We start from the raw sequence: 13917 nt of genomic DNA, 5'->3' as shown, positions 1-13917 counted from the left end.
CCGCCATCCGGAAGAGCAAAAGAGGCTGAAGCACTTTCTGCAGGCTCCGTTTCGGAAATGATTCTCGGAGGCCGAGCGCCCTGAACTCGCTCCGCTTCGTCACCCACCGACTCTCCAGCCTCGGATCCACCTGGATAGCGGCGCCTCGGACCCTGAGAACTACGGTCGGCCGCCGAACCCCGAACCCCCGCATCTGTGGCCGCACTTTCGGCTTCACATATTTACGTCGGACGCCATGAAGTCGCACCTTGCTTTGCTGTTTCTGCGGCTTTTTTCAACATTTGCTGTAAACGGGCTTTATGCACGCGAAACGGCATCGGATAATACAGCAGGTATTTTATATTGATTATGCATTTTTATATTCATAGACGATGAAGAAGCATACACATTTAAGTAAATGAAAGGAAAGTCGCGGCGTTAACCCGTCTGCAGCTGGCAGATTCCTTGCTTTCACTTTCACTGTTTTTTCCAGACGTGACGAACGTGCCCATGATCGGCACCTCGGTCGTCACCCTGAACACCACTGCGGTCCGGCTGCGCTGGAGAGCCGCGGATCCCCTGCTCGCCGGCCTGCTGGTGCAGCTCCATACCCTGGCCGAGACCGTCACCGTCTCCACCTCCCCGGTACCACAGGCGGGCTTTCCTGTTTCAGTACTACTGAACCCAATTTCAGCAAAATCACATTAATGCATGTACAGATCACTAGACATGTTCCTTCTATCGAAAAGATTTGGGATTAACGAGCTGTTATGCTCTCACTGCATAAGAAATAAGGACGAGGCCATTGCTCTTGCTAAGTTTTGCATCCATGCATTCGGGACTTTCTGCTGACCCTCTGCAGACGTTCCCACCGGACTCGTCCTACAGCGGGACTAGCGCCGGCCTCTGGGTGGCGCTGTCGTCCTTTGACATTAACGTCGACGTGTACGCGCGCGCCAGCGGCGTGACTAACGCCAGCGTCTCCGCTACGGGATTCACTCAGGAAGGTAACGCGGAAGCCCCTTAACGCTGGGGGTGCGATTATTGCATTGTTCCTAATGCTTTTGTCATTATGCTTTTCGTGTGAGGGTCTGTTTTTTGTAACATTCAGCGCTAAGGGACCGTACACACGCGGTCATGGTCAAATTTGTGGTCATCAGTGCAAGTCAATGGGAGAAACTTGTTATTAAAGATGTCCTTATTTCTTACACGAATATGTCCACCCAATAATATGTTGTTTCAGTAATACTGTACAAACAATAATATGGTGTTTCTTTAATACTGAACAAAAACAGGATCAAAACCTGCATACAATTCTTCATAATGTGTATATTAATAATGGCAAGACTACATACATAACCAAGGACATTGAAAACCAAATGTTGTGTTGAAAATGGCTTATCAGGAATTAGGCTGGAGATGCCGGACACAGGTCACCTGTGTTCAGACTATGAATATCTGATCCTCCCACCTCACTAGTGCCCCCCGGTGGTCCCCTGTGAGGGGAGCTGTAGAGCCTCTGGGGGGAGGGTCTGTCCTCATGAGATACCCGCTTCTACCCCTCCTGAACAGATCCGGTCCCTGGAGCCTGCAATTTGGAATTCCGGATGGAGAACGATCCCAATGTGCACCTGAGTTTCTCCGAGTTCGAGACGGTGATGGAATTCGCGCCGGCCAACGTCGGCGCAGCCAGGTCTGGGTCATACTCATGACGTAGACACGTGTAGCTTCTGCACACACTCACCATCATGCGTGAAGGCTCACTATGCTCCCCCTGATCTCCCACTCTCTTCTCCCTCAGGGGTGAGGACCCTTTGTCCTGTGACGCCGGGCAGGGCAGCCATTCCAGGTGGCAGCTAACCTATGAGGTCTACCAGTACTTCTTGCCTGAAGGTGACCTCAGCGAAGGGGCCCTGTTTGATGGGCTGAAGGTGGTGGATTCCGTGGAAGCGGTCAGACGGCACGGGAGTAAGGTGCATCTCGACTGAGAGTGTCGTCGGGGTGTTTAGTTGTGTTAGCGTGTGATTGGGGTTAGGAACTGACTTTTTGGCTTATGTTCTTTAGTATTCCTGTTAATGTTGATAATTGTTGCAGAAATTCCCAGCCGGAGACCTGCTTCACATTTGAGGAGAATATTTTATCAGCCTAACAATCAAGTATAAGCATAAATTCCCCAAACTGTTTGGACGGAGCAGTCATGCGCATGAACAAGGGTGGAGGCAGTGAGCAAGTTTAACACTTTCTCAGGGCAGATATAGGGCCGTCCGAGCAGAGTGGATTACATCATCTGTAAAATGCTACAGGAAGAACTTTCTCATAGACAAAATGTTCGCATAGACCCAGGCCTGGAATGGCACCTGGCTTGATAAGGCGATCCTACAGGAGAGGGAGGAAGGCCAGTCAAAACAGGCAAGAAAAGTGGCCCACTCCTTCTCAGGGCCACGGCTACAAGATAGCAGGAGATGACACTACAGTTTACACCATCGAGCTCAAGGCCTGTAGGCCCACAGCAATGATGCATGCAGGCTGTGTTCCTTTCTAGGCCGTCGCAGGTTTCCTTCTCGTGATGATGATCATGCATTGCTTCTGTTATGCGCCTCTGGTAATGTGATATCTAAGGACAGACCGATAATCTGAAGGTTGGTGATGAACCTGAAGATGGCGAACTAGTCGCGACAAAGCCCTCGACATTGTGGGAACTGGATTTATGACCGAAAACTCTCCTGCTAATTTTTCAGCTCAGACAAAGTTTATTAGCTTAGTCTTCTATGGTATTTTCAAGTCTGTCTGTCTTTTTTTTTTTTCTTTCGTTTTTTTCCCAAAATATACTCCTCAAAAGTATTTTTTTAGCAGCTTGCTTTTAGAATTAAATGTTTCAAATTTTGGTAAGAGTTTTACACTGCAAAAAAAAGACAGATGGGTAAATTAAATGTACAGAGGCCATCAGGATTCACATCTCTAATAATAGTAGTAATTATACCTTAATTGTACAGCGATTTTGAAGCCAGGTGACACATACTGCTTCATATTATATCAGGCAAGACTAACAGGGGAATAAAATAATAGAATCGTGAAATGAAATAAATGAAATGATATTCTGGGTAAAGTCCAATAAAATGGAAAAATAAAAACCATAACAAATAAAAACAGAGTAAATAAATGAAATGAAATCTATGAAACATTAAAACCAAGTAAACAAGCAAATAGATTTACAAAGGCTAAGCGATAAAAATGTGTTTTTAAACACGACTTAAAAATGGCTGCCAAACTTGGAGGTAGGCAAAGCCTGTGGAGCGTTTGGTTTTCAGTCTGGACTTTGGAACAGAAAGTAAACCTCAGTCTGATGATGTTAAAGGTCTGGCTGTTTGATGGGGGACTAGCAATTCAGATATATGATCTAGCTCAGGAGTATGTAAGGCCTTTAAAGTGATTAATCACATTTTAAAATAAATTTTGAATTGGAAGCCAGTGAAGTGATGCCAAAATTAACGTAATATTTTCCCGAGCCTTTGGTCTTTGGTAAGTAATGAGGCTGCCGAGTTCTGTACCAACCGTAGATGGGCAATGGAAGAGCCGTTCAGTGTAGCAAATAAGGCAATGTTTAGTCCAGGCGAGATATAATCAAAGCATGAATGATCTGTTCAGAATCTTCGAAAGATAGGGACTCTCTAACCTTCGCAATGATAAAAACCGGACTGTACCAATTTATTTACATGAGGTTCAAAGTTTACACTGGAACTGAAAAGTACCTCTAAGTTCCTGAACGCCGGTTTATATTATGTGCTGATGGCCAAAGAACTATTCAAAATAGTTGCGGAGCTGCCGCGTCACCGACTTCTTTGAGGAATTTAGTGGGTATGACGTCTACAGCACTAGATGGTGATTTAAGCTGATGCAATAGTTCAAGGAGCTTTTGCTCTGAAATCAGCCTAAATGCACTCATAGGATCCTTCTCATACAGTGAACCTCGGTACAAGTCAGAAGTCTTAATTTTAATAAGTGTACTAGCAATAAAAGTTACATTTTTGCACGTAATGATGCTTGACACCGCAGTTTGGAAAACAGGATTACGGGGTCTTACTACGGCTCGCTCTCTCCTCCTCTTACAGATGTCTTCACTGAGCTCATCCTCGAAGACGCAGCTGTATGGCCATGCTTTCACCGGCATCGGTGTCATCCATGTGGTTGTGGTGTCGGATCCCAGCCTTAACACCTCTTCCCTCTATGTCCCAGCTGTGACATACAGCTGCTATTTCAGCTCTGTGGTGCCACCTACCTGTCACACACAAGGTGACCACTCATTTGAATTTAGAGATCAGTGGTCATTGTTGACACACCACAGCACACAACAACGAAATGTGTCCTCTGCATGTAAAGTATTTGTGACATAGCTGGGGGCAGCCAATTCAACGCCCGGGGAGCAATATTTGGGGACAGTCCCTTGCTCAGGGCACCTAGTGCCTTGCTGGTCAGGATTTTGAACCAGCAATCTTTCAATTACAAGTGTACTTCCCTCACCGTTAAGCCACCACTGCCCACATGTAACTGGAAGATATCACACGTCCATCTGAAGTTCTCTAAGTTACAGTTTTCAGCTGCCCAAATGTCACAATGATTGAAGTATCACATTTCCAGTCGTATCTCAGAAAACGCTATTGGAACTTACCTTTGTTTCCAGCTGAATTAATTGTATTTTAACACAATACATTTGCAGCGCACAATACATTGCATGATTATCTTGCAGAAATAACACAAAATTATGACACCAAACCTGGCGTCACAACAGCACTTGATTAAAAATTGAATTTTTTTTCTTTTTCTAGCATCAGAGGGCATTATATCCGTCCTTAATCATTTTTGAAAAAATGATGACCTTTTCAGGGTCTAGTATGCTAGCAGGGAACAGTGTTTCCAACCTGGTCCTCAGGGAAACTCAGATGTTCCACATTTTTGCTCCCTCCCAGCTCCCTGCCAGACAGCCCACATTTTTGTTCTATTGGGAGCTGAGAGGGAGCAAAAACGTGGACAGTCTGAGCTTCCCCGAGGACTGGGAACCCTGGGAATAAGACGCCTCCATCCTGTGATGTTCTTACAGGAGAGATCTTCTCGCTGATGTTCTTCACCCTCCTGGGGACCTGTGGCCTGTTTGTCTGCTTCACTGGGCACCGCTTCCTGGAGGCCGGTGAGTCATTCCTGGCAGATTGGGGCTCAGGACCTGCGTTGAGGACTGGTGTTTGTGCAACATGACACCTGCCGGCATTTACACGCATCCTGTATTCCATCTACTGGCTGTAGACTTTGTAGGACTAAAACAGACTGTTTGAGAAGTTATTTAGCCATTTATTCTTCCATCCATCCATTTTCCAAACCGCTTATCCTACTGGGTCGCGGGAGGTCCGGAGCCTATCCCGGAAGCAATGGGCACGAGGCTGGGAACAACCCAGGATGGGGGGCCAGCCCATCGCAGGGCACACTCACACACCATGCACTCCTACGGGCAATTTAGTAAGTCCAATTAGACTCAGCATGTTTTTAGACTGTGGGGGGAAACCGGAGTACCCAGAGGAAACCCCACGACGACATGGGGAGAACATGCAAACTCCACACACATGCGACCCAGGCGGAGATTCGAACCCGGGTCCCAGAGGTGTGAGGCAACAGTGCTAACCACTGCACCACCATGCCGCCCCTCCATTTATTCTTTTAGTGATTATAATGAGAGAAACTTTTCAAATCAGATATCCAGTCCCAGTGTATATTATACAATTTTATCGATTTAAAACCACTAATCGGTCAAAATTCGATACACCTGTCTCGTCAATATCACTGGATATTATTGTAATATTAAATTATTTTTCATATCAGTCCTATTTCATATCTGTCTATTTTTTTCAGTGTAAAATAAATACAATTCATGTTAAACTAAATCATATCCAGTCAGTCGAATTAGATTGTGTCATATTTGAATATCATTGAGTATCTAATCAGTGCTGTAACAAACCCTATTCAGTTTGTTTGCATTACATAATAGACGATCTAGATGCACCCCCCCCCAAGTGATTAGTGATTGTTTTTTATTATAGCGGTGGCAGAGGGAATGATTGAAGTCTTTTTTTATTGCATGATTTTACTTTAATCTAGTTTTGTGGTTTATCCTCCAATCCGTAATTAGTCGCTGTCCCCTGTATGAGCCGTGTAAGTACTTCAGGAGCTGTGTCCTGGGGTGAGGTGTTTTCTGGCCTTTTAATTACTTTGCTTTGATTGAGTTGCTGACTGAATAAATTCCCCTCTTTCAGATGTATCTAAAGTATTCTTTAATCCTCTCATTTTGGATTCTGTGATAACCTTCTCAGACGGTCATGGCTGAGGAATGTGCGTAATGATATAAAGCAAGATCTTTATTACTTCACATTTTAAATATTGTCATTTTAAATACCCAGCAATTATAAAGTATATGTTTTGAAAGACTCGAAAAATGACTAAATTAAAAATGAAGTCAAGTTTAGTTTGGATTAGTTTTTTTTTATTATTCTTGCACAGAGCTGATGTGTGTTTTCACACAAATTGTGCAAACTGGTTCAAACCGCAAGTAATTAAGGTCAAAGGTCACTGCATTTGGGGGGGTGGTGGGGGGGGTACTTTCTGAGAACCACGTGGGTTCCGGGCTCTTCCCTCTTACACATGTTGCTGGTCTGTTGCTTTCAGAGTACTTCTTCTTCGGGTTCCTGATTTCCAGTTTCCTGTGTATCCTGCTGATGGGCCGATACTCCGGACAAAGCCTTCAATGTGAGTGTGTTTATATTGCTTTGCTGTTTTCTCCTATGTCCACCAGGGGGCACCCATCTTAACTAAGATATTTAGGCTGGCGATATATGTGGTGACCTCTGAAACGGGGCCGTCACTATCGATTATATCAGTAATCATTAGTCTGGGATTAATCTGATGATTCACAGAGTGGATCTGGCGAGAAGCCAGTGGCGATACGCGACGACAGCACTGCCCACTGCCCCACTGGCCTACCCTCAAGTAGGCTTATGTGATGCCTGATGTTAGTATCGACATGGAATTTCATGCAGTTGCACATCACATTGCAAGGACCACGGTAGTCTGCCGGGCTCAAACCACCAATAAGTTGCACTAAAGCATTTTTACTGTCATAGGAAACAAAACGTGTTAAGCTTTGCAGTTTTAATGACAGTTCCTGGATGCAGTTCCCTTTCATGCATGCACTCTCTCCAAGACAATCGTGATCATTCTCACCCTCGCTGTTGAACTCATTCATAGTCCATGTGGCGTGTTTGTGAGAAATGAAACAAAAATGAGTGAGAAGGAGGAGAGGAGACAAGCGAATAAGAATTGGTCACAAAAAGATATTCGTCTTCCACTGTATTTAAATATTTTCACAATATCAAGCAAATGCAAGTAATTCGCCACCGTTGCTTTGTGTCTGTCGGCACTGCTCACTGCAACGGCATCAACTTAGACAGACTCTGTTGGTAGATAAGTTCTTTAATAATTTAACTCCCGAGTATCACAAAAACTTCAAATAGCACAACGTGAACTTTTCCCTAACATTATTCAGCCCTACTCAAAATACACAATACGAAAAATTTACGTTATATTAAGTACCATATTATGTAAGATGATGCAGCTGAGCATCAGGCTGCCTCTTGTATCAGCAGCATCATAAAAAGTGAATTAAGCGAAATAATTTAAGTCAAAGTGATGACACAGACAGGCTAGGCTACTCCGAGAGGCTGAAGGGCAGACATCAGTGGCTGACCAGGCATTATCGGGCGCGTCTGTCAAACCGGAATGTCTTCTTTTATGACGTATTTGCATCGCAGTGGGGCTGTGGTGAGATTTAACTTCTGCTTTGCGATACTGACAGACGACTGCGTTCTCGTTCACCTTCAATGAGAAGCGCTTCTACACGACTGATGCTTTCACTCTCTATGTCGACCTTCATCTGTTATGCGCCATCTTCCTCCCGTCATATCGGCGAGTAGGAACAGTTTTATCGATGGTTTATCTTAATAATTGAGTAGTCGTGACAGATCTACCCTGAGGTAGAATTTCTTTGGGCAAAAATTGCTTAGGATTCTCTGAGCTTTTGAAACGGAAACTGATCTTTGGTACAGGAATTTGTAAACAATGCAAATTCGAGTAGTTCATTACTAAGCTTTTCCACTAATTACTAAGTTGTGAACATGTAGTCGCACTGATTAAAAAGCTGGCTTATGCAATTAGCAACCATTATTTAGCAGCCATTAATATGAACTGAATAATAGCAAAGAAACCAGCTAGTTTATTGTTGTGGCATTCTTAGAGTTGACTGTTTGCTAAATCCATTCTTTGAAAAAGGTGTATTTCACAAATCTGTGACTAAACCAATATATATGCGGAACTGTCCTTTTTCATTTGCTGGTTATTCAGTGAGTATTGAGGTGTTCCAGTCACTTGGCATAAGGCTGAACATGCTCTTGAATTTGGTACCAGCAAAGCACGTCTGTGGCACCACCTACTGGCCTTAGCATGAAATGACTCGCGACGCGGAAGAACGCCAACATCCTGTTATTGTACCTTCCACCAATCAGCAGAGGTCACTGTAGGTCACTGGACCGGAGTAGCAGTTTGTTTCCTCGCACTGGACAAAGACTCCACGATTAACCTATAATATTCTCTACTTTCGGTAGTACAAAGGTGCTGGTGACCCTTGTTACTGTGGCCGTTAAAATATTAACAGATTTCATATAAAGGGGGCAGGATACTGTGTAAGTCAGGCAGACTGAGGATCCAGAGATGAAAGCTTTCAAAACTTCAAAGGGGGCAGAGTGCACGACTGATTTATACGTCAGTGATGTTTGGTCTAACTCAATGTCATTAATTCATACATTTTTAATAAACTTTTTTATATTATGAGCAAGAATCTTTAATTCCTTAATTACTTTTCTCCAGACGAATGTGATGTATGCTGTTTGATTTTACATAAAATATTTATCGATAAAACACGTTACTCTCCAAGCTGTCTGGAGTGTATTACGTCTTGTTCGAACAATAACCATTAAAAATAACAAAGAAGCGTACGCTGTGTAATTGGAACCTTCCGGAATCGCTGGCCTGTTAGTTTAGATCAGTGTTTTTCCAAACTCACCCCACTTGTGGCTTTACTCGTGTTACCAGCCTAATGCTGAACATCCACCCCCCCCCCCCACCACTCCTCACTTAGGGCTTTTGAGGGTGGCCGTTGCTATGGATACACCCCCATCAACAGATATGCTCTCTCCGTCCTTCATTCTCTACATTCTATTGAATTTATTTCTGTTCTAATTAAATTCAGGGCTTGCCGTATCAGGACCAGTGTACAAATGGGTCTGCGTTGCATGAGATCTACGCAGATGCCACTTGCTTGATCATTATTTCATTATTATTATGACTCTCAGTTATTATAATGACTTGCCGCCCCCCCCCCAGTGTGTGTGCTGTACAGTGCTGTCGCTGGCTGGTGGGGGGGCTTTCTTTGTGCCCTCTGCAGGTGGCGATTCGGCATGCCGCTGCTTCTCACCTCCCTAGCCGGCCTGGTGTTGGGAACTGTGATGACAGCGGTCGTCATGGTCACCCCCATCGGTAAGCGGGACTGTCAGTGTCCCCCACATACAGCTGGGCTGTTTGGCACCTGAGGTTTCATTCAGCTGATGGGGAAAAAAAAAGCCCGGCCTGTAAAAGAACTGGGCCAGTAAGATTTTATTCCTATCGGGAAAGCTGGAGTCCTGTTCAGGCGATTAGATTGTGTAATGAACTGAGAAATCAGACCGAGCTGCAGTTTGGACAGCGGTCTGCAGTGCGGGTGATGTCCAGCAGAGGGCTCTCTCTGTATTTCTGCAGTGAACACAGAGCCCTTGCGGAATGATCTGCTGTACTGGGTGTGTGTGGCGACTGGGGCACTGGTGCTGCCTGTGCTCATGCTGTCCTGCACCAGAGCCGTGAGTATCTCACTGCCTCCCCTGCCCCCATCTTCCTCACACATTCCTGCCCTGTCCTCTTCCCAGGAACATGCAAACACACGCCCCCCCTGCACTTCACTTCCCGCCGGTCGCTACATTAACATTTCACTTGTAATTTATCTTAAGAATGTTAATTACGTTGCGAAGCTGCATCCTTCACGCGGAGCCTTGCATTAATCCACTGTGCAGTGGAAGCGGGGGGGACTCCCGGGATGACCCCGCCCCCCCCAACACCCCCCGCCCACCCCCAAAGCAGATAAATGAGCTCCCTTCAAAGTGGGGATTGTCGGCTTAGAGTTTTGTACACGCTCTCATACTGCACAGAGCCTACAAGCGCCTCCTCTGCAGTGGGAGTTGGATGGGTTTCGTCACAAGTAAACAGATGCTCTTCTTGTGCTCCTGCAAGGTTCCTACAGGCTGTGCGTGTGCGTGTGCGTGTGCGTGTGCGTGTGTGTGTGTGTGTGTGTGTGTGTGTGTGTGTGTGTGTGTGTGAGAGAGAGAGAGAGAGAGAAACAGAGGAAGACCATTCCTCTGCTGGGTATGAGCTGTGCTCCGCCTTATTCCTGGTATAAAACACACCTTAAATAAACACACAAAATATAAGCTTAGTAAAGTCAAGTAAAGGTTCATTGTCATCCAAGCCATGTACAGGACACAGTGATGTTTCTCCTGGATCCAGTGTAATTTTCATGACAGGACACACATTAATTTAAAAAAAACATGCAAGAACTCCTGTACAGTTATCAGTAATTCAAGGGGAGGGGGGAAGACTACTGCCTATCTGCCTAACATAATGTAACATAACGTAATGTAACATGACGTAACATAATGTGACATAACAGATCACATCGAACATAACATAACAAACAGCAGTAAGTCGGTATGTCCTGAGTTTGGGTGTGTTTGTGTGGGTGTGTTAATGGGGGCGTGTTTGTGTGGGTGTGTTAATGGGGGCGTGTTTGTGTGGGTGTGTTAATGGGGGCGTGTTTGTGTGGGTGTGTTAATGGGGGCGTGTTTGTGTGGGTGTCTTAATGGGGGTGTGTTTGTGTGGGTGTCTTAATAGGGGTGTGGGTGTGTTAATGGGGGCGTGTTTATGTGGCGGTGTCAATGGGGGCGTGTTTGTGTTGGTGTGTCAATGGGGGCATGTTTGTATTGGTGTGTTAATAGGGGTGTGTTTGTGGGTGTGTTAATAGGGGTGTGTTTGTGTGAGTGTGTTAATAGGGGTGTGGGTGTGTTAATGGGGGCGTGTTTGTATTGGTCTGTTAATGGGGGCATGTTTGTGTGGGTGTGTTAATAGGGGTGTGTTTGTATTGGTGTGTTAATAGGGGTGTGTTTGTATTGGTGTGTTAATGGGGGCGTGTTTGTATTGGTGTGTTAATGGGGGCGTGTTTGTATTGGTGTGTTAATGGGGGCGTGTTTGTATTGGTGTGTTAATGGGGGCGTGTTTGTATTGGTGTGTTAATGGGGGCGTGTTTGTGTTGGTGTCTTAATAGGGGTGTGCTTGTGTGGGTGTTTTAATGGGGGCGTGTTTGTATTGGTGTGTTACTGGGGCGTGTTTGTGTGGGTGTGTCAATGGGGGCGTGTTTGTATTGGTGTGTTAATAGGGGTGTGCTTGTGTGTGTTTTAATGGGGGCGTGTTTGTGTGGGTGTGTTAATGGGGTGTGTTTGTGTGGGTGTGTTAATGGGGTGTGTTTGTGTGGGTGTGTCAATGGGGGCGTGTTTGTGTGGGTGTGTCAATGGGGGCGTGTTTGGGCGTGTTAATGGGGGCGTGTTTGTATTGGTGTGTTAATAGGGGTGTGCTTGTGTGTGTTTTAATGGGGGCGTGTTTGTATTGGTGTGTTACTGGGGCGTGTTTGTGTGGGTGTGTCAATGGGGGCGTGTTTGTATTGGTGTGTTAATAGGGGTGTGCTTGTGTGTGTTTTAATGGGGGCGTGTTTGTATTGGTGTGTTAATGGGGCGTGTTTGTGTGGGTGTGTTAATGGGGCGTGTTTGTGTGGGTGTGTCAATGGGGGCGTGTTTGTGTGGGTGTGTCAATGGGGGCGTGTTTGTGTGGGTGTGTCAATGGGGGCGTGTTTGTGTGTGTGTTTTAATGGGGGCGTGTTTGTATTGGTGTGTTAATGGGGGCGTGTTTGTGTGGGCATGTTTGTAAGGTGTGTGTGTGTGTGTTTGTGTATGTGAGGGTGTTTGAGCATACTTATGTGAACGTGTATGAGGTTCTCAGTCTATTCTCTCTCCACTTTTGATGCCGATCAGCTCAACATGGCTGCCAGTGCCATAGTGGGGTCCTACATGGCAGTCGCGGCCCTCGGGCTCTACCTGCATGCAGCGCTGCCCCATGTCATCTCCAGCGCGCTGCTGAGGCGGGCTGTCAGCCCCTCCTACCACCAGGCCCTCCTCGTGCTGCCCTTCCAGATCCTCGGTGAGAGTCGTGCACCACAGTGCATTTTTACACGTTTTCCATGTTAGCACCACTTGTGCTGTAAATCGCCTCAGACAGAAATAATAAAGATTTTATAAACAATTAATATACTCCATGCTCTCTTTTGCAGATGGCCTGCTGATTTTCCTCTGGGGGGCGCTAATGGTATGCGGGTTGCTTTCCCAGTGGCGGCTCACTAGAGGCAGGCCGCACTTCCCTCAGTGTCCCTACCAGAAAAGAAGGCAGCTATGCGGGCAGCCCCGGCCCGTGGATGAGAGGACCCCGCTCTTGTTTGATGGGCAGGACTTTGGGTCTCAGTGAGGCTGCGCTGTCGTGAATCCGTCCCTGATGGGGGGGCCATCCGGCAGAGAGAGCAGCTGAAAGTGTCGCATCCACAAACACCGGTAGTGCCTTAGTCTCATCGCGCCTCGTCTCACTTGGATATAAGCACTGATGAGCAATGATTCCTGTGACCTTTCGGCAAACCACGGAAGCGCGGGTGGCAAAGTCAGCTTGTTAGGGTAAAAAGGGAAAAGCCCGTATCACAGATTCGTGCCAAAATCGCGAATCGTCTGTTTTTAAGGGAATCCTAGCCGGTATAATTTCCTACCCTGATGTATCGTCATCCCCTTTCTGTCAGGGTTCGACACTGAAAGAGTGACTCGGGGTGGCAGGGAATGAAACAGTGACGAGAGCCTCCTACTGCAAGGGACACGGCGGGGGACAGTCACAGGAGCAGCTCTGAGCTCTTTTTAATCGTCAAATCTTTTATTAATAAGCTCAGCTATAAATAGTCTCTAGGAGCCATAAATCCTCCTTTGGCTGTCTTTGTCCAGACTGATGCTTCTCTCTGCTGGTAAAATTGGCCTGACGGGGGCGCTATACGTTGTGGTTTAGCTGCTCTACTGCACTTGCACAGCTCCACTGGGTACAGTTACAGTGCCTTGATCTGCCATAGTGCTGTGGTTCTTCGGATGTGGGTCCGAGAATCCGGCCTCGCTTTGGCTGTGATCCCATGCATTTCCGGTGTGGGGGTGTCGTGTTTATTCGGGATCCGTTAAGATTTTTATTCACTGCTGCATAATGTACCTTTAATAAAGGTCCTTTGTACTGTGACTTATGATAGTAGGTAGTTGGTTCTCTTCCTGAGTGCGTTATGCATGAGTATCAGGTGATGCAATAATGTTGGATGTTCACATAGTGTTAATGTTCCACATGTGAAATAATTTGTAATTCGTTCATTAAAATTCCATATTGTAAATCTTGTTCGATTTTTTTGTACTGTGACTTACGATAGTAGGTAGTTGGTTCTCTTCCTGAGTGCGTTATGCATGAGTATCAGGTGATGCAATAATGTTGGATGTTCACGTAGTGTTAATGTTCCACATGTGAAATAATTTGTAAGTCGTTCATTAAAATTCCCTATTGTAAATCTTGTTCGATTTTTTTTAAACCAAAAGTTACGTACGTTGCGTAAAAGCCGTGTCGTGACGAAGTTGTATTAGTCATCTGAAG

At 45.7% G+C, this 13917-nt stretch overlaps 1 protein-coding gene across 1 annotated transcript; it reads left to right on the top strand.

The window, feature by feature from the left end:
- The first annotated feature begins 2 nt into the window (after window positions 1-2).
- Window positions 3-13834, top strand: LOC125705971 (transmembrane 7 superfamily member 3-like). The gene is made up of 12 exons (XM_048972371.1): window positions 3-332; window positions 473-624; window positions 842-986; window positions 1552-1672; window positions 1781-1952; window positions 4089-4269; window positions 5075-5161; window positions 6685-6765; window positions 9454-9606; window positions 9865-9962; window positions 12237-12402; window positions 12533-13834. The coding sequence occupies exons 1-12, from the start codon at window positions 236-238 to the stop codon at window positions 12721-12723; spliced, it is 1644 nt and encodes a 547-aa protein (XP_048828328.1). The 5' UTR covers window positions 3-235; the 3' UTR covers window positions 12724-13834.
- Window positions 13835-13917: the final 83 nt, after the last annotated feature.

The sequence above is a fragment of the Brienomyrus brachyistius genome, chromosome 13 (assembly GCF_023856365.1).
Source record: "Brienomyrus brachyistius isolate T26 chromosome 13, BBRACH_0.4, whole genome shotgun sequence".
NCBI lineage: Eukaryota > Metazoa > Chordata > Actinopteri > Osteoglossiformes > Mormyridae > Brienomyrus > Brienomyrus brachyistius.
The sequence above is the reverse complement of the archived record's forward strand: the minus strand, read 5'-3'. Positions and strand labels throughout refer to the sequence as shown.